The sequence below is a fragment of the Pongo abelii genome, chromosome 1, assembly GCF_028885655.2.
Source record: "Pongo abelii isolate AG06213 chromosome 1, NHGRI_mPonAbe1-v2.0_pri, whole genome shotgun sequence".
Classification (NCBI taxonomy): Eukaryota; Metazoa; Chordata; class Mammalia; order Primates; family Hominidae; genus Pongo; species Pongo abelii.
In genome coordinates, this window is record NC_071985.2 from 174,473,066 (window position 1) to 174,494,413 (window position 21,348).

Genomic DNA, 21,348 nt, shown 5'->3' on the forward strand with positions numbered 1-21,348 from the left:
TTGCTCATTAAATTATGTTTCAGAGAAAACCCAACTTAAATATAAAATTGTGTTGTATGACATCCGTGATAGTTTATTATGAAACCGATTAGTTTATAGTATTCGTTTCACCAGTTTGTTTTCATATTTCTTCCTACAGCAGCGTCCCCATGGATAAAATCTTTCGCCGGGATTCTGACCTGACTTGTTTGCAGAAAGTAAGCTGTCTTCATTTTAATTGGTTCCATTGTTCATAGATTCTGAAGCTATTCATCTCAATGTGTTTTCCCATGATGCCTAATACTTTGTGGATAATTTTCTGTATATTTCTTTTATTACTTTTTCCTTTGGAAAATTAATTTCTAGGAGATAATTAGTAACGTGTTTTGTTGCCCAAGCTTGCACATAGAAAAAATTCTATTTTAGAATAAATTTGTCAGTATCGGCTGATTTTAGCAGATTATTATTATACACAATGGAGAATATTTTTCTCATTTTATTAAATTTGAAAGTGCCATGTTTCCATTTTAGCCTTAACAATTGGTCATTTTTAAGAACGATGGTATAAATCTAACGATTAAATTTAAATAGTCATTTTATTTAACTTTCTAGTAGAAAATAAGAGTTTTGAATTCTGTCAGTTCACATCTAGGTTTTACATCTGTAATGATTGAAGGCTAGTAAGTGTGCAACATTTGTCTTTTTCTAAATAGCAATTGGGGATAGAAAATTTAAACATTAAGTTTCTTTTTAATATTTTTTACTCCTTTCTGTTATATCCACTTTTTTGTGTGTTGTTGAAAAAGTATATGCACATTTCCAAGGAAACAGACTCTAGCTAGCATCCTCATTTTGAAATGCAGAATCCTATGTTTTTATGTACCTAGATTTTTGTGTGTGTGTATGCTCAGGATTATTTTGCTTTGTAAGTGTAATGGAGAAAAGTCACAAATACGTCCAAAGTAGAAAGCATCACATAAACAATCTCAGGTTTGTCTCCTTATGTAAAATCATAAAAGTACTAAGCTGAGTGTTCCTCAGCAGCAATTTCCTACATTCCAGCTCTGTGACTATTAAACACAAGTTAATCTTCAACCATTTTTAAGGAGAGTGTTTCTCATTTGAGCATTAGGAAATGTGAGGTCTGGAAAGGGACAAAATAGTGATAGTAACGCAAACCTTCATACTCTTCTGTATTTAAATATAAAACTTTTCTTTTCAACTAGCTTTTGGAGTGTATGAGGAAGACTCTGAGCAAAGTGACCAATTGCTTTATGGCTGAAGAATTCTTGACTGAAATAGAAAATTTGTTTCTTTCCAATTATAAAAGCAACCAAGAGAATGGAGTAACCGAAGAGAACTGTACAAAGGAATTGTTAATGTGATTATTTTAAAGTTAAGACATTTTAATCTTGACACAGTAGATCTTACTTTCAAAGTTATAACCTTGAAGCGATTGTAGTTAACATTGGCACAGCTTTGGTATTTTTTCTCTATTTCACAAAATCCAAACTTTGCCACGTAAATCATGTGAAAAGGAAGAGATACAAATTTGTTTTCATATAGTGATTATCAAAGTGTTCTGCAAACCAGGGTCCACCACGGTGTTGTAGTCCTTTACTGAGCAATGCTGTAGGCTGTGAAACTTAGCAACCTTGTCGGCTTTACTGTTGTGTTCAGCTTGGGATTTGGACTATGTCTCTAAGTCATTTCTTCCCTGAACTAGTCATTTATGTTCCATTGTGGTATCTCATATTTCATTTAAAAGCACTTCCATTCTTCACATATGTTCTGGTGAGATTTGTTTATGGCTATAAATGAGATATGGATGGGTGGTCACTGAGATAATTAATATGGTTTAGAACTACTGATTAATAAATCTAACAGGAGGCCAGGAGAGGCATGACAAGAAAATCTTAAAAACAGGAAAAACCCAAAGGAGAGAACTAGATTACCAGTTTCTAATCATAGATACTTGCTTCCATCTCGTTGTATAGCAACAGTATCATAAGATACGCCATTTTCTCAGCTATCTGAAAATTTTTAACTAATTTTACACACATAAAATAATTAGCTTCAATTGTGTGTCCACTTACATTAGTAGGTGTGATAAAACCTCATTTAACTGGAACATAGGTAATCATAACTCAAACTGTTTTTTTCTACTGCCTACTATTAGGAGAAAGAGGCAAATGATAATAAAGCTGGAATAAATCAGAGATTTAATTTTTAAAACAAGCCTTTCAGGACATATTACATATTCAGCCCAGTTTCATATGCTTTCTGAATCTATAATGGAGGTCAGTGAACTTTTTTAATGTAAAGGGCCAGTTTGTAAATAATTTTGGCTTTTCAGGCCACATATGATGTCTACGAGACATTCTTCTTTGTGTGTGTGTGTGGTTTTTTTTTACAGCCCTTTAAAACGATAAAAACCATTGTTAACTCACAGGCCTCATAAAACATAGGCTGTTGGCTATTATTCTCCAACCCCTGATCTAGAGAATTTTAAACATTAGAATTTTGTTTTACATTTGTTAAGCCTTACATCATCTTCAAATGACACCAAAACTCAGAATTATGATCTGCATTTAAGCCGATTTTAAAATAAAATAAGCAGTCATGCTGCCTCATTTATTGAAATTCAGTAGATTTTAGTTTATTTCTTAGTTGTCAGAGAATTGATTTATACCTATTCACCAAACATTCTTACTTATGTTTCCTTATATCTAAATGAGATTGATTCTATATTTTGCTTTGTTTGTAATCAATAGCCAATGAAGAATAGGGAGTATTGGAAGAAGCAGTGAGCCAGCTTTAGGTGACCTGGTTCTTGTCTCAACTTTGTCATTTGGGGAGATATAGTTTACTTTCCCTGAGCCTTAATTCTTGTGTAACTGAAGTCTAGTTTAATGTCCTTCCAGAACTAAAATTTTATTGTTCATTCTAATCGTTGGACTACTCATGTGAAGTTTATATTTTTAGTTAATACAGTTTCCAAATTAACATACATTTAAAAAAAAGGGGGGTAGTATTTTTCCATTTCTCTGTGTGCACTTAGGATAAACAATGAAGTATAGCTTATAAAACAATTAATTTGAGGGCTGAGAATGTAAGAGGAACTATACCAAAAGTCAGGAAACCTGAGCTCTTACCCTAACTCTGTTACCAACTTTGCAGTGTGACCTTAATCAAAACACATAACCTGGATCCCATGCTCCTCACCGGTAAATCAAGGGCCTGAATTTTGTGGCTTAGTATTCTCTTCCACGCTCCGAAGTTGCATGATTCTGTGAAAGGCAGTGATTGATTCCTTTGTACTCATCTTCCTTTTGACCTGTTTCCTCATGATATATTGGGGAACAAATACTAAAAAGTGTTTTATACTAGCTTTCTTGATTGACATTTCCCTATAATACTGATGAATTTGGGTGATGGGAAGTAATGGAAATTGTTAAAAGTTCTGCTCTCAAATCTGAGTCTCCCTGCCGTGTGTGCCAATGTTTAACCATATTTGCTAATCTAAGCCATATTGTGAGGATCTCAAGGTTGATACTTGTCAAGAGTTTGGGGCCTTGAGAGCACAATTTTCAAAATAATACTTAGTATTTTCTGACTATAGAGTACATTTGTCTTGTAAAGTATATTTTAAAATACAGAGAAGTGTGAAGTACAAATATCTCAGTGCTACTATTTAAAAAAAAACACAATTAGTATATAAATCCTTCCCCATTTTTTTGACAGTATAATTTTAGTATGTTAAAATTGGTTACTTCTTTCTCTCTTCCTCCATCATTTTCTCTGCTTCCTTTTTCTTTTGTCATATTCTTAAAACAATTTTGCAACCACAGGTACCCACATTGCTGGCACTACCAGCCTTGGGCTACTATCGAGGATAATGGAGCCAGGGCCTTGTAGAAGCACAGAGGAAGTCTAGAACTGAGGGGGCCTATGATACAGGAAGTTCAGGAGGCAGGGTCTCAAAGGAACACCTGCCTTTAATAATGTTTACAGAAGTGGAGAAAGGACTAAAGGACTTAAAGACATGCAGGTGTCTTCATCCTGATTCTGTCTTTTATTGCACAATGACTATAAAATAATGAGCTTTTTTTTTTTTTTTTTTCTGGCTTGGCTAATGGAAATAGACACTAGTGCTTCCCCAATATTAGACTTAATCTAATTCCAAAGTAACATTCAAGAAAAGAAAAAACAGTGGAACAGGATCAGTAAGCTGAGACTCTCCATCTCCGTTATTTTAGCCTTGACCATTCTTCTCTAATCCTTTTAAATTATCTTCAGTTTCCAGTTCAAGTTATATTGCTTCAGTTACAATTTGTTTGACCCTGTATTCAGAGCTGCATTATGATTCTTGTGGACCCTAGATAGTTTTGCCATCTTAGACCCCTTCTTCCATACAAAATTAAAAGTGATATTTTACAATCGTGTTTGTATGAAATGAATGTATTAATATTTTAGATTAAAACATTTTGTTTAGAAGTTCAGTTTTTTCTTATGAGGCTAAAAAAAATTAAAACATTTTTGTGGGCTTCTAAAAAACTGTGGGCCTTAGGTACTGTGCCTAATGGATAAGTTGGCATTGCCTGTATTCTGAAGGGCATCATTGGAAAAATAGCAGTCATTATTCTGTCCCCTTCTCCCACCACTACAGTCCTTGGGGAAGCCTTTGCCACTCCATCCAAGAGCACTATAGATCTATAGACTTGAACTTCCTTCCTTCCCAACCTAACCAAAACTCACGAGGATTACTTGGGACCATTCATCCTCAAAAAAGATAGGAGGCAGTGGTTTGTTTTAGTCTTCAGATATTTTTGTTCTGGTCAGTCCCTAATCTGTAGTTTTGAAACTCGTGTCACACTTGAAAGGGAAACATCCTACTACCTTTCTTTCCTCTCCATTTCCCACAAACCCTTTCCTTCATCGTCACTCCCTCCATTCTTACTTCTCAGCATATAGATACAAGACCCTTCTTTCTATTATTTGTTGAAAGCTAGGCCTGTAGAATAGAGATGGACAGACGATGCATGTTTCCATGAAGCTATTTAATGCTGCTCCCAGTCTTCTGTCCATACCATTCCTTCCCTGCCCCTAGGAGTGGGGTTGAGGTCTGTGACATGCAGACCGTAAGCACAGTCAGAGCCTCTGCAGCTCTCAATCCAACAGAGGAGACTGTGGCCTCAACATGCCAACCTGAGCAGGTCTCCTCTGCATTACCTTCCTCCCATTTCTCTTGCTGGGTCCTGATGAGGTGAGCTGAAGGAACCAATAGTCAGGATGCCCTGGAATTGATGCTGCTCTGTTTTGTGCTCACAAAACAGCCGTGTCACACATGAGCACCTGAGTTGAAGCTATCCAGTTGCAAATCAGCAGACAGCAGTTGATGGAATTCTCAGTAGAAATTCGGTAAGGGTGCCCAAATTTTTTTTTTTTTTCCACCTATACACTACCAATATATGGTATTTAGGAAAACTTCTTTTATCCAAGCACAAAGAAAAGCACACACATTTTTATAATCATCTGCTTCGTCAGGGTAAATAAATAATTTAACAAATTTGATCAGCATCTGTAGTTTACCAGTACTTTAATATTAGTTTTCTTACAAATTAATGTATTTTGCAATATTTCCGGAAAATCTCTGTGGGAGAATAATGTAATATACTTTAGGATGTATTTCCTGACCTTTTCTTAAATGGCTTCATGTGCTATTCCCCCAAGTTCTGCTTTCTCTTTTTTCTTTTTTATTTAACCTATAATTATACTTTCTAGTATATTCTTAGTCTGTCTTTTAAGCCACCTTACATTTTTGCTGGAACAAGGGAGGGAATAAATATGTTGTCTCCACTAAATCAGGAAAAAATAAAAATATCCCAGGGGAGCTGTGATTATGCCAAGAGCTCTAAACAGAAGTTTGAGAAGGTAAAATTAAGTTATGGTATCTGAGTTGTTTTTATTTTCTTCCTTTGGTGTTTATGAAGGTATTCATAAGAACTTTAATTTCAGGGAAAAAAATGCCCGATTTGCTATTTTTGACGTTTCCTCGTCTCTTAAGTCAGTTAAATATGTTTTCATAGTTTATATTCCTGTTTCATAGATTACTGTAAAACATGTGTTTAAACCTATGAATTATAAAATAGTATTTAGATTCTAGCGTGAGTTAAATAGATCAGTCATATATCTTTAGATTTGTGGATTTGACATGTAAATTATGTGTTGTGTGTAAGTTAGTTACTAAACATACTGCATGGTTATTGATAAACTTGTTGCTATTTTTTTCCAAATGCTATCAGTGTTTGTGGACTTTTAAAAATTAGTTTGAATTTTGGAATGTTCTGTAATAAAATATAATTTCAACTGTTTTGTACATTTAAATATGCCATGTTGTATATGTCTGTATTTAAAAATATTGTAAATATCTGCATTTTAAGAATTATGAAAGATTATCCTCAAAAATGACAGAACTCTCCATACTTAATTGTGACACATTATAAAACATCTGATTTTAAGCTTTTGGATTTTGTTCTAAAAATTAAGTTTAAACATGCTGAAAATTCCATAAAAATAAAATTTTGAAAATAAAGTGATCATTTGGATTCTTTCTAAATTATTAGCAATATACACATTGAATTGCAAAAAAAATGCCACATTTTAATTTATCAAAGATTTGTTGAGCATCTATTATATAGAACACTGTGGGGAAGCAAAGATGAGGAAATCTTGATTTCTACCCACAAGAGGCCTTATCTAGTAAGTGGGAAAACAGATAAAGCCCAACATGAATAGCTAAGACACTGAGATGCAAAAAGACTTCCAGGGTGATGGATGGTTAAACAAATAGAAAATTCTCTGGAATATGAGCAGTGAGATCAATTTCTGGGGAAGAGAAGCTGCCTAATCAGATTTGGTTAAATAGCATTTGTGGGAGGATGCTCCAGAGAGAAGTGTTTAGCATAGCTGTGGGGGTAAGGAGTAGAATGGCGAGAGTTTTGGTTAAAGGGTAGAGTATATGAAGATATTCATTATGAAAGCAATACACATTCTGTCAAATAAAGGCTGTAGAAGGTGTAAAGGAAGTGAAAATCTACCTTAAAAGCAATATTCACTCATTTATTCATCTTCAACTTTCCAGTCTTTATGCAAAACCTATAAATTTTTTTAAAAACCCAACAGAATCATACTGTATATCTTTAACTTCTATAATTCTCATTGAGGACATCTTTGCATGTTGGTGCCTAAAGTCTATTCATCCTTTACAGTAAGTACATAGTATTCTGCAGTATATATTTGTCTTAATTTATTTGATCTGTTTTCCGTTGAACTTCAGGTTGTTTCCATTTTTCTGTTAAAAATATATTTTTTTTCTTTTACACAGTTAATACTTCTCGGAAGAGTCATAGAACCTTAGTTGCTAGATCAACTATGCACCCTTTAAATTTTGTTAGTATCTGCATAAAAATTTTTATTCCTATAAGCTAATTTTCCTTAGAGTAGTACAGGCATATTCTGTCTTGTTATAGAACCAGTTTGAACTCAGGCACCTAAATGATAATAATTTAGGTGGCAAAGTACAAGAAATAAATAGTAAATCCAATGCAGGTATTTCTGATTGGGTGGCCCTCCCGGGCAGCTCATCTTCAATAGATTCCTTTCACATTAGTGTTATCCATTGGAGGACAAGGGGAACGAGGAAGAGTGGAGGGTCACGCACCTGGTACTTAAGTACTTGGAAATACACATGGTTTTTGCTATTCCTTTGGGAAGAACTAAACATACGGTCCCACCTGAATACAAAGGGAGCCGCTAAATGGAGTCCTGATTGGACAGGTACTTTTGCAAATTTCTACGCTATGGAAAAGAAATATGAATCTTTGTTAGTGACTAGCTATCTCTGCTACAGATGGCTTGGATTGATTTTCTAAAATAGTGTAAACTTGTCTTTGCATGGTCTTTAAACTACTGTACTTGAGACCCCCATGTTCATAAAAGTTGACATCAAATTTCTTTGAAACCAGAGCTCTATATTAAAATGGATAACTTATCCCCCTTAATTCAGAGAATTTTAAAGCTGGAAAAAGGATTGTTTAGGCTTACAGTTCTATATTTTAATAGGAAACAGGTTCCCAAAAATGAAGCAAGTTGCCGAAAGTCACAGCCAAGTTTGTAGCAAGATCGCCCCTAGAAAGACCCCAGCTCTGCCACCTAACCCAAGTGCTATTGCACCGTCCTTTTGAGTGATGTTACATTATTTTTCAGTCTCATAAAGAACTACTCAGTATTTTATGTGCGATTCAAATGTTAATATGTGTTAATTTAAAATGTAATTGTCTCTTTTAGAACTGCAAGATCTTATCGATGCCCAGAACATGATTTTTGTGGAACAGTTGACTAAGGAATTACTATTAGAAGTGGTATAATTTGTGAGACTTTATTCGCTTTATTGGCATTATCTAAGAGTAACAAACTCACATCCTCGATGTTTGCATGCATGTCCACAAAGCCATGTTCTTCAATAATCGTAATGAAAATGTTAATGTTTACGGCCACTAGAGGGTGCTCTGTCACAGTGTATCAGCACTACCATCTCAGCCCAGTACTGTTGGCTAACCTAAGAGGCAGAAAAGACTGCGCGTGTAGCTGAATTTGTAAGCACTAATACATTCACTTTTCTAGTTCCTTGACATTGTATGATCTAGGGATGAGTTTCCTTGTTTCATAGTATCTCCAGGTAAACTATCTTCACTTTTGTTTATAATAGTAACAGCCATCTATTATACATAGATACAGTGTAAAAATGCTTTACATACAGTGTCACATTTAGTTTTCACAACCTTGCAAGAAGAATCTTACTACCCCTTTTTAAACTTAGCCATAGAGAGTGTTTAAGTAACTTGCCCAACGTCATGCAGCCAGAAGTGGCAGAGAGAATTCAGATTCATACATAATTCTAAAGCCAGCTCATTAAGCTATTACGTTATTCATTTCAGAGCTGGAAGAAACTTAGGAACAATTTGGTTTAGTCTCCTCACTTTGAGATGGGAGAACTGATACCCAAGTCCGAGTCACAGACCCAGTCAAAGCCAGATTGGGAAGTCAAAGTGTGTGTATTCCTTACCCTGTGATCTCGGGTCACCCCTCATGGCAATCCTTGCCTTCTCTGAACAACAAAAGAAATCCTGTGCTCATAGGTCCTGTGTCATGCTTTACCCAAACATGGTAGATGATACCAAGGGATTGTCTGTTACCCAGACAACAGAAGGAATAGACCTTATGGATAGAAATTTTGCTCTGACATGGTTCTCTATTCTCTATTTCATAAGAGCCTCTTGCATTGTCAAAGGTAATTAATCTTCCTGCTTCCAACAGGTCCCCCTCCATCCTCTACACTGAAGCCAGAGGGATTTTTTTTTTCTTTATGAAGCATAAATCTGAGCACATCATTTCTGTGCTTAAAGCTTTTTTTTTTTTTTTTTTTTTTTTTGAGATGGAGTCTTACTCTATTGCCCAGGCTGGAGTGCAGTAGTGTGATCTCGGCTCACCGCAACCTCCGCCTCCCAGGTTCAAGCCATTCTTCTGCTTCAGCCTCCTGAGTAGCGGGGATTACAGCCGTGTGCCACCATGCCCAGTTAATTTTTGTATTTTGAGTAGAGATGGGGTTTTACCATGTTGGCCAGGCTGGTCTTGAACCCCTGACCTCGTGATCCACCCGCCTTGGACTCCCAAAGTGCTGGGATTACAGGCGTGAGCCACTGTGCCCAGCTGCTAAAAGCTTTTTAACGGCTTGGCGAGCTTTCTGCACCACTCCTGACACGGAAGCACAGAAGACCCTTACGATGCACCCCTCTCTAGCCTAACCTCCTGCCACTCCTGCCTTCAAATACACACACACACACACACACACACACACACCCCTCTCTAGCCTAACCTCCTGCCACTCCTGCCTTCAAATACACACACACACACACACACACACACACACACACACACTCCTGCCTGTGCTTTTTGCCCTAGCCACTCAACCCATTTCAACTGCCCATCTTGAATTAGACAAATCCAAAATGGGCAGCTTCACCCCTGCAGGCTCACCCCTTACCCCATGCTTGAACAACACACCTTCCTGGTCTCAACTTTCTCCAAAATTCAGCTCAAACATCACTTCCACCTGGAAGCCTGCCTGCCTTGAGTCTTCATTCATTCCAGATGGGGTTGACTGGGCCCCTCTCACACCCTGTTCTTATCTCGGCCCCAGTCACACTGCCTTCTGCTTGTCTCTTTTCTTTCCTACTACTTCTATGAGACGGAGCTTCTGAAGGGCTTGGACCCTGCCTTCTCACACTTCATATCCCCAATGCCTAGTATAATACCTAGCATAGATTAGGAAGGCACTTAATTGATGGCAGCTTGATAAATGGATAAATAATTGAATAAGTGAAAGAAAGCAAAAAGAAAGAATGGAAGGCGGATTCTTGGGAAAAAAATCAGTTCTATGACAATCAGTTGCTGGATTTCCTGTGAGGAGTAGAAAATAACTGAGACAAAGCTGTTTGTTCTGAAAAACAAGCCCCAGAGTCTAGGTGGGAGCTGAGAGCCCCGGAGAAGCCGCATCTCTTCATTAGCTTAAGTGCAATGAGCACTTCAAGAGACATGAATCAACTAATTAGCAAGGGCAGCCTACTCCAGGAGAGGTATTCTCTTGCAATTTTCTCAAAAACACAAAGGCAGGTGAGATTATAACACTATAAACATAATTGCATTTTCTAATCAAAAGTGCAACATAACTTGGGTAATTATGAGGCATCAGCAGTGTTACCACTTTATATCCTGAGTATTTTTACCACTATGAGCTGGGTTGTGGCGGGGGGTAGCAACTGCTCAAACATTTTCATCCATCACCTTGTGTTCTCTTCTGTGGGGTTTATACATGAAAAACAAAATGAAAAAAAAAACCCCAAAAAACAGAAAAACAAAACAGGCAAAAGGGTAGAATCCATTTAAAGATGACTAAGGTGCCTTAGTCATGCTGGATTTGAGGTCCAGCAGTGGGATGGGTTCTGCATTTTCTGGGCAAGTGATTTTTCTGTCAGGCAAACAGGACTACGTGCATCATCCACAGCCCTGGCTGAGGGGAGCCAGGAGAGACAAGTCCAGCTCCAGCCCACACCCAGGGCCTTTCTCCACTTTGAAAGATGCCTGTGAATTGCACTTCTGTTTCACCCAGGAAATCAATGCAGCCCAGCTTCTCTACCCAGGGCCCAGTGGAGGATGATATATCATACTCTGGGCAGACCCAGAATGCAGTTAGTTACCCTCTCCTCCTTAGAAGGGAGAACAACAATACAACCAAAATAGCAACGCTAAAAAGCAGACATTTGGAGGGCTTGGGGGCCTTTTGTTGCTGCAAAAGGAGAAGGAAAGGATTTTGCCATGCCCCTGGGGTTTACACGTTCAAGAGCCTTCCCTCCTGATCCAGGGAACTGGGACAAGCTGTGGGACCTACAGGGCTCCATGTGGCATGAAGTTCCTTCTAGTTTTGCAGAGAGGCAGGGCTGTACAATAGGAGCCCTGGATTTCTGGTCAAAAGCTTTCTTGGTGAAATAGCCAGATCTGGACAGGAAGAGAAGAGAGAAAAGGCACTCTAGGCAGAAGGTGCCCCGGAAGCAGTGGCACAGTGCCAAGAAGTGTAGATTTCCATGAGGCTGGTGTGCATCGTGTGTGGCTAGGAGTCGGGGGCCACAGAAGGGGATGTGGACATGAGGTCAGGTCCCCCAGGGTGTCCAATGCTATTTTAAAGAGGGGTGCATTCATGTTCTTCATGGAAAGAGATTCAGGCAATCAACAGCCAACATCTTCAAATCCTAAAATGAAAAGGTTTCTCTAAGCCAGTAGTATTCAGACTTTTATTTAGCTAGAAATCGCTGTTGAAAACAAATCTTGCATTAAAACCAAGCATATAAAACAAGTAATAACCAAAAAATAGAAAAAACCCAACTGGATATCAACTGATAAATGGATAAATTAAATGTGGTCTATCCATACAATGGAATTATTATTCAGCCACAAAGAGAAATAAAGCACTGACATATATTACAACATTAATGAGCCTTGAAAACATTATGCTCAGTGAAGAAGTCAGACATAAATGACCACATATTGTATTACTCCATTTCTAGAAAATTTCCAGAATAAGCAAATCATAGATAGAAAAAGTAGATTAGAAGTTGCCAGAGTCTCAGGTGGGAAGAAGGGATTGGGGAGTGACTGCTAATGGATACAGGATGTCTTTTTGGGGTGATGACATGTTCTGGAATTAGTGGTGATGGTGACGGTTGTACAACCTTGTGAATATACCAAAAACCACTCCAGATACTAAAAACCACACTTAAAAATGGTGAACTTGATGATCTATGAATTACATCTAGAAAGAGAGAGAGAGAGACGGAGGAAGAGAGGGAAGGAAGGAAGGAACCAAGCAGAGCCGATTTGGCTGAAGGGAGGAGGCACTGGGAAGTACAGTGGCCCTTATGGCTGGCCCTGTTCATTTCCAATGTCTGCCCAATCTCTCACCCAAGTTTTAAGCTTGGCTTCCAGATCCCTGGGGAGCCAAGTAGGAGAAAAGATATAGACACCTCAAAATTGAGCATGTAAACTTTCACCTAATCCTCCCATTTTCCCCCACTCCAGAAAGGTTCTGTTTCACTTTCTCCAGAGACTGACCAGGCAGCGACCACCCTCTTGGGGGTGGGATGGTCAGTAGCCTGTTAAGGAAGCAGGAAGCCACTAAGGGATAACTACATCTTAAACCCACTTTCTGTGTGTGTGTGTGTGTGTGTGTGTGTGTGTGTGTGTATGTGTGTGTGTTTGAGACAGAGTCTCACTGTGCCACCCGGGCTGGAGTGCAGTGGTGTGATTTCGGCTCACTGCAACCTCTGCCTCCCAAGTTCAAGTGATTCTCCTGCCTCAGCCTCCTGAGTAGCTGGGATTACAGGCATTCACCACCACGCCTGGCTAATTTTTGTATTTTTAGTAGAGATGGGGTTTCACCATGTTGGCCAGGCTGGTCTCCAACTCCTGACCTCAAGTGATCCTCCCCCCGCAGCCTCCCAAAGTGCTGGGATTACAGGCGTGAGCCACCATGCCTGGCCTTAAACCCACAACCCACTTTCTACCAGCTGTCATCATTCTAGCCCCACTGGCATCCCCAATTCCAGATGTCCCTGGTGCTACAAATTCTTGAGCTTTAGGGGTTCCACAAGGTAAATCAGGTCACTTCTTGAGGGTCTGCTACTCCCACTCTCCAGACCTGCTAAGTCAGACCCCATGCATTGATTCATTATTGTCACGTCTCTCAAAACAATGCCCCCCTACTACCTTGCTGTGCTTGAGTGATGTTTCAGGAGGGCATGGAATTTCATTGTGCATGACCAATCCATTAACCCAAATCCAGCATGCTTTTCTATATTTTCTACATTCCCTTTGATTAGCATATATTATTATTATTTTTAAAGAGACAGGGTCTCACTCTGTTGCCCAGGCTGCAGTGCAGTGGTGTTACCATAGTTCACCACAGGCTTGAACTCCTGGGCTCAAGCGGTCCTCCCACCTCAGCCTCCCAAGTAGCAGTGACTAAAGGCATGCACCACCATTCCTGGCTAACTTTTAATTTTTTTGTAGGACAGGGTGTCACTATGTGGCCCAGACTGGTCTTGAATTCCTAAAGTGATCGTCTTGCCTCAGCCTCCCAAAATGTTGAGATTATAGGCATCAGCCACTGTGCCTGGCCACATTATTTTTATAATCAGAAAAGAAAAAGCAATGAGAGGGAGACAGATGGAAATTTTGGAGGTGGATTGGAAAGACCCTGGATCCTGCCTGCAAGCAGGAGCGACAGCCAGGCAGGAATTGACAAGACTAAGAGAGATGGGAGACGAGGTGCCGTTAACAGAGATGTGGAGTCAGATTCTAGAAACAGGCCAGAGGGTGATCAGCCAGAATGGAAGTTTCTCTGCTCTTGTGGGAAGGGATTCGTCTTCAAGCCATGACCACAGGGCACGTGGGGAAAGACCAACTTTCCAGAGTGTCCAAGTGGGCATGCAGTATAACTGAGGGCCTGACCCAATGACCAAATGCCCACTGGCCTTGAAAGCTGGAACCACTTGGCACCTTTCACCCTCCTACTCAGACTCAGCCCTTCTGGATATTCTGGGATCCATTTTGACTTTAGTAGGGAAGGAGTGAGACATAGAACATCTTGGGCTCTGGAGTCTTTAGTATCTAGTCATCCCAGCCACAGATTCCTCTAAAACGGGTTCTCCCAAACCCCAGGCTGTGGACCGGTACCAGTCCGTGGCCTGTTAGGAGCTGGGCCACACAGCAGGAAGTGAGCAGCGGTGAGCATTACCGCCTGAGTTCCACCTCTCACATCAGTGGTGGCATCAGATTCTCAAGAGCACATTGTGAAGTGTGCATGCAAGGTTGTGCGCTCCTTATGAGAATCTAATGCCTGATGATCTAAGGTAGAACAGTTTCAACCCAAAACCGTCCCCTAATCCCCGGTCCATGGAAAAATTATCTTCCATGAAACCAGTCCTTAATGCCAAAAAGGTTGGGGACTGTTCTAGAACTCCCACCCCAATCCTAATAACCATCTGGTGGATAAGGCCCCACCTAAACCCCAATTCTAGCACCTGTCTACCAGACACATCTCTAAGTCCACATGTTGTTTCCTGCCCCTGGGGCCTCCCACCAGGACCTGAAATCTAAGCCAGAACCCAAGCTCTTCCCTGTGACCTGTTGCCAATCCTCTCTAACAGTCCTTGTCAAGTTTCTCCAGAGCCCTGCGCATCCAGAGCCAAAGTCCTGCTTTATCCAGGCAGATTCATGATCAATAAAGGCAGTTAGAATAGCCAACATCATCTTCACTTCACCCTGGAAGACCTGAGCTGATGACACAGGGGTAAGAGAAGGAAACATTTCTTACTGGAGACGACTGTTCCAGAATTACTCCTAAATGAATTTCAACCCCAAGGTTAAGCCCAGATCTGACCTGTCTTTCTGGAGCTCTCTGGAGCACGTAAAAGCCTGATGATTTCTTCCTTATGTCAATAGATACAGTTTTCTGTCACTGATTTGGATCTGATTTAGGGAAGGCATAGTCTAGAGCTTGCTGAGCTGGTTTTGCAATGTAGATTCTGAGAAGAGATTGAATATCAGCTATAATAAATAAGATTGCATTTTCTCTAATCAGATTTGTTTTGTTTTGTTTTTTGAGACAGGGTCTCCCTCTGTCACTCAGGCTGGAGTACAGTGGCACAATCACGGCTCACTGCAGTCTCAACCTCCTGGGCTCAAGTGATCCTCTTGCCTTAGCCCCCCAAGTAGCTGAGACTACAGGCATATGCCACCATGCCTGGCTAATTTTTGCACTTTCTGTAGAGATGGGGTTTTGCCATGTTGCCCAGGCTGGTCTCGAACTCCTGGGCTGAAGCGATCTTCCTGTCTCGGCCTCTCAGAGTGCTGGGATTACAGATGTGAGCCACCATGCCCCACCTATATTGGTTCTGTATGAGTAATTAATAGAGCACTTTTATAATGTTAAAGTGATGAGGGTCTAGGGAGTCCTGAGTCTAGTGGGAGAAACAGAGAAGACATGTAAGAAAGACACCTTCCTGGCCATTGTTATTCTTATGGTATTTACGTCAGGATTGCCCAGGTTTAATCCACCTCTGCGACTGCTAGGTGTGTGACCTTGGGAAATCTTTCTGTTTCTCAGTTACTTCACATGTATACGGGGTCACTAATAGTACCTAACTTGCAAGGTTGTTGCAAGGATTAAATGAGTTCATACATGGAAATATATAGAACAGTGCCTGGAATGGAGCAAGTACTCAATAAATGTTAGCTACTATTAGTGTTCCATTTATTATTATTATTACTAGTGGTGTTGTTTATATTCTTATTTATATATTTATTTATTTATTATTTTTTAGAGATAGAGTCTTACTCTGTCACCCAGGCTGGAGTGCAGTGGCGTGATCTCGGTTCACTGCAACCTCTGCCTCCTGGATTCAAGCAATTCTCATGCCTCAGCCTTCCAAGTAGCTGGAATTACAGGCCCGTGCCACCATGCCTGGCTAATTTTTGTATTTTTAGTAGATTCAGGGTTTTGCCATGTTGGCCAGGCTGGTCTCGAACTCCTGACCTCAAGTGATCTGCCTGCCTTGGCCTCCCAAAGTGCTGGGATTACAGGCGTGAGCCACCGCGCCCGGCCACTCTTCTTATTTGGATATCATATCAGCAAAGTTTCAGTGTGGGAAATAGAAACCATGTAAATATTTTATGCAAGAGGGGATTTAACACAGGAAATTGGATGCTTATAAAACCGTTGGAAAGGGGTACAGCTCTGGGTTCTACTGAAGGCTGCCAGAAATGACCACCAGATGATTCTTGCTGTCCAACTGAGGGAACTAGAACCTCTGAGGGCACCATTAGGGCCTGCTGGAATTAAGAATTTACCACTGCTGCAGTGACCACTACTATTTCTGCTGCCTCTGAACACCGGGAAGCTGTGGCTATGACCACCCAGGGATCAGGAAGCCAAGCAAGCAGCCCTTGTCACCAGTGAATGAAGGGGCCCTACAAAGCAGTTCTCCAGAAAACTCACATCTCCACGGTCCCACTTGCTAACGTCCCCCTCGCTGCCCTTTTACATCTCCTGAACATCTAAATGGCAGAACTCAATCAGCATGCAGAACTCTGATATTCTGGGACTTGAAATGGTTAGTTTTCTAACCATTCCAGCTAAAGGAAGGAACTGGAATACAGGTGGAGAGTCGATCCACACAGTCCAAAGGAGGCAGCTGCATGTGAAGGTCCTGCTAGGTGGAAGGTGTACCCTCTATAGACAGAGGACAGTAGAGTACCTGAACGAGGAATCGTTCCTGATTTAGGTTCTCTGAGGAAGGGAAGGGTCTCTTAGAACAGAGAGGGGGCTCTAATAGCTGTCTTGCCCTTCACCATGAAGTTGGGCCTATGTTGTCAGTAGAAATATATCACTTAAGAATATACTGGAGAATATTCTTATAATACTCGCTTTTCAAGCAACGCACAAAAATCAGAAGCCACAAGGGAAAAATATTTTTCCCTTCCTGGTGAAAAAAATTAACAATTAAAATCCATAATATATAAAGAGCCCCTTAAAGACAACAAGATTGAAACATTCAATGGCAGCAGGTCACCTACATGCTTTTCCATAGACTGGTATGTTGTACGTGCTCTATCTTCTGTCAAAAGAGCATTTCCCTTCTAGCCTACCTGGAAACCCTCTGTTAATATCTTAACCCTCTTAGTAACGTATCTTCTTGATGCATTGCCTGATTTTCTCTCTGTGGTGTATACTGAGGTGCATGGCCAGATTGCCCTTCAGGGTGAGGGGGCCAGTCTCTCCAGCTGCCAAGACAGCTGAGTGTTGTACCTCTACGGAAAGAAGCTGGTATCCAATGACTAGTTATCCAATGACTGGTAACTATAGGAGTACAAATACCTGGAGTCCTTGCCTCAATAGGACAACTCAGTAGAGACATGCCAGCTCCAGAGATGCTCATGGGATTGGCGATGGCATCTGTTCAGCTTTTCCTGTGTCCAAACAATCCTGCCTCCCTCACCTCAAACAAGTGTTGTTGCCAAGAGTACTTCCCAATAAAACTCTTGCATGCAGATCTCACCAGAGTATCAGAGTCTGTCTGGGAACCTGAACTATGAAACTCTACTGTTGATGGTTTATAGTTTTTTTCCATAGTGATATGTGTCAATTTGTTTCATTCATCTTAATGGCATCCCATTGTATAAACATACTACAGTTTAGTTATTCTTCCCTTTTGATGAAAACGTAGGTCATTTCTGATTATTTGTGATGTCACAAACTGTGCTGTTGTTAATACCTTTTTGCATCACTCTATGAGCATGTGTGAGTTTCTCTGAGAGGTATACCTAGAGATGGAATTGCAAAGCCAAAAGGTATCTGCAACTCCAAGTTTACCGAGGTTGCCAAATTTCTCTTTGAAATTGTATTATCCATAGACACTCCTGTTACCCCTGCATCAGAGTGTCACTTGGTATCGCTGGACTTTTAAATGCTTGCCAGTCTGATGGGAAGGAAATGGTATTAGATTATTGTTTTAATTCTAACTTCTTTGGTGATTGGGGAGCTTGGGCATCTTTTCATTTTTGTGGAGGGTGATAGCATATTCCTCTCCTGGAAATTACTTGTTCATTTTTCTTGCTCATTATATTAGGTTGTTTGGCTTTTCTCATAGATTTGCAGCAGTTTTTTATATTTGAGTTAGATATCTTTTGTTGTTCATATGCATTGCAAAATTATCTCCCTGTCTGCAGCTTCTCTGTTAATTTTCTTAGACTTCATTTCACATATATAAATTTTAAATTTTCAATGAGCTGAAAATATTTTTATTATTTACATTATGACATATGGGATTTTAGGTGGGAAGGTCTAATTTCCTATACTAGGGCCAAAATGTTATTTTTATGTATTATTTTTCCCCAATGTGTGTACTAATTGTCTCATTTCATTTGTTGAATAGCCTATCCTTTTTTCACTGATTTTTAATGCCACCTCTAGCAAGTATCAAATTCCAATAGATGCCTGGCTGTTTGGAGTTCACTATTCTGTTCCCTTAGTCTGTCAATTTCTGTGACAATTTCTTACCACTTTAGTTTCTAGAGCTTTATGATAAGTCCTGATAGGTGATGCAGCAAGTTCTCCTCCTTTTTTCTTTTTTTCAAAATTGCCTTTGCTAACCTTGGCCCTCTAATAAATCATGTTAATTTTAGAATCAGCTTGACAAGTTTCACCTGAAACCTGCAGCCCCAAAGTGAGAACTTCCATCCCTGTGTGCCCACTCTCTCCTGATTTGTTCTTTCTGAATAATGTCCTCTTACCAATCAAATGTTGCCTTTTCCAAAACTACCTACAGACTGCCCAGCTCCCATCCTGTGCCTATAAAGCCACCAGACTCAGCCAGTAGAGAAGCAGCTAGACATCAGGAAGAACCAGCTAGGCATCCCCTAAGGGGAATGGGGCAAAGGGAATGGAGGTGCTTTATAAAATGAGCCTAATGTCCATAGGAGGACATTCAAGTACATACTCTAATGTAGATGGGCCTTGTGAAGCAGAGGACAGGCACGTGCTCCCACACATATGGTGAGAACCTCTCATTCTAACTTACTTGGAGCATGCAGCAAAGTAGATCAGGAATGGAGAGTAGGGATGTGGAGGTGGCAATCTTAGGAGGCAAAACTCCCTGGTGTCACAGAGTCTCAATACTTGTGCAAAACACTATAAACCTTGTCTAGTGGGAAGTAGACAAGGGGGGCAACACAGAGGGAGGCTTAGAGAAATAAGGATGAGGCCCAGATTTAAAAGGCAAGAAATGCATGTGTGTTTTGGTTCACTTAGACCTTCAGGGAATCTGGGAAAACATCACTACCCACTTATACACTCCCTCACATGTGAGAGCTTCTCTCTAGGGAAAGAAATTGAGGAAAGAGACTTGGTTTGTGTCTTGTGGAAGATAACAGATATAGGTGATTCTCATTATTCACAGTACTTCCATTCTATACAATCACTATGAACACAGAATCACGAAAATTTGCTCCTACAGGATATACAGAATTAGGCTCCTTTGAGCCTCTAGTAGCAAAATTTTTCTCAGTCTATCAATCCATAACCTAATCTTATGTGTGTTTTTGTTTAAAGGCACCTTATTTAATATATATTGTTAATTCATTAATATTAAACTCATGGTCAACAGCAATATAACTCATGCTTTCACAAAACATATTTAACACTTAAATATGTTTAACATATTTAACATATTAAACATATTTTTTCCATAAGGCACATCACAGCCTTCTTGTATTTAGGAACACTAGACAGCACTTCAGCCTCTGTTTGGGGGTCACTTTAAACAGCAAAATCAACAGAAATCATAAAAATACAAAAAGCATGGCACTCAAGACTACATCTCTATTTATGTGTTGTTTGCTCTGCCTGGCATTTTATCCCTTCTCTGTCTTCCCGACTGACTCAGTTAGCATCACCTTCTCCAACAAGTTTCCCCTGACTTCTCATTTGCCAACACAGGACTAAGCCCCAGCAACATTGGACTTGTCACCACTGCTTACTTCTTAAATATGAAATTGTTGTTTTCTCTCTTTTTCACAAAAGGGGATGCTCCTTGAGGGCTGAAATGGCTCATCTCTATCTCCAGGGTCTAGCACAGCATCTGTCATATAGTAAATGCATAGTAAACATTGGATGGATGGATGGATGGATGGATACATGAATGAATGGATATATGGATGGATGGATGGATGGATGGGTGGATGGATGGATGGATACATGGATGGATTGATGGGTGATCTGTTTAGGATGCCATGGCCAGCAGATGGAGTGACAAGGACCCAAAGGCAAGCCTTCTTTCCATATTCTTAATTCTGTATCATCTAGCTTTAAAATCAGTTCTCCAACTTCCCTAGTTTACCAAATTACACCTGCCATTGCAGGCTGCTACAGGTAATAGCTACATGCCCTAAAGCCCCAGTTGCTCAGATGGAAAGCTCCGTGCCCAGTGAGTACAGGAGGTAATTTGTCAAGTAGGCTTTTTGTGTCCTGGACTGCATGTTGCAGACCCAGCTAATGAAATCTTCATTGCAATTAGAGAAAATATTCCTGCAGCAGGTTGAAGAGATAATCACCATCTAATTGTATTTTCCCCAGTATTTTAACCCAATGGTTTAGAAAAATAATTTTGAAATGTAATTTTTCTAATCACCTTTTTCAAGGGATCTGTTCAGAATTATCATCATCATCATCTAACAGTTTTGAGAGCTTACAATGGGTATGCTCTATTCTGAAGGCTTTGTATGCATTATCTCCTTTAGTTATCACAAAACCCCCATGAGGTAGGTCCTATTATTTACCTTATTCTATAGGTGAGGATACTGAGGCTCAAATGGATTAAGAAACTTGCTCTCCCCTGGGAATGAGGCTGAACTAGAACTCTATCTCAGGCCTGTCTGCTATCGAGGAGCATGATTTTATCCACTTGTCTATGCTGCCTCCACAATTTTCAAAAGATTCATTTATTCAATCAATTTAACAATTTTCTTATTGTTAGTGTCAGGCACTATTTTAGGTGCTGGGGATACAATACAGAATAAAATAAAGTCCCTGTTTGCACGGAGCATACATTCTGAAGACAGGAAAACAGATAACGAATAAACCAATAAATATATCATGTATCAGGTACTGGAAAGTGCTATGAACAAAGGTAGAGAGTA

General features: G+C 39.9%; 1 protein-coding gene and 1 long non-coding RNA gene across 6 annotated transcripts in view; one reads left to right on the forward strand and one right to left on the reverse strand.

The window, feature by feature from the left end:
* MYSM1 (Myb like, SWIRM and MPN domains 1) overlaps positions 1-6,578 on the forward strand; it is a 44,737-nt gene extending 38,159 nt beyond the window's left edge. For 3 of the 5 annotated variants that reach the window (XM_009249710.3, XM_054533977.1, XM_063712172.1), the window contains 2 exons: positions 140-197; positions 1,206-6,578. In XM_009249710.3, the coding sequence (XP_009247985.2) occupies positions 140-197; positions 1,206-1,364 (217 nt within the window). In that variant the 3' untranslated portion in view covers positions 1,365-6,578. Of the gene's footprint in view, positions 1-139; positions 204-1,205 lie in introns of those variants that run through there. The other 2 variants (XM_024256018.2, XR_008514631.1) reach the window with 2 other exon arrangements.
* The window catches only part of LOC134759507 (uncharacterized), a 134,275-nt gene that overhangs the window by 53,560 nt on the left and 59,367 nt on the right, over positions 1-21,348 (reverse strand). The gene's annotated exons all lie outside the window — the stretch shown is intronic.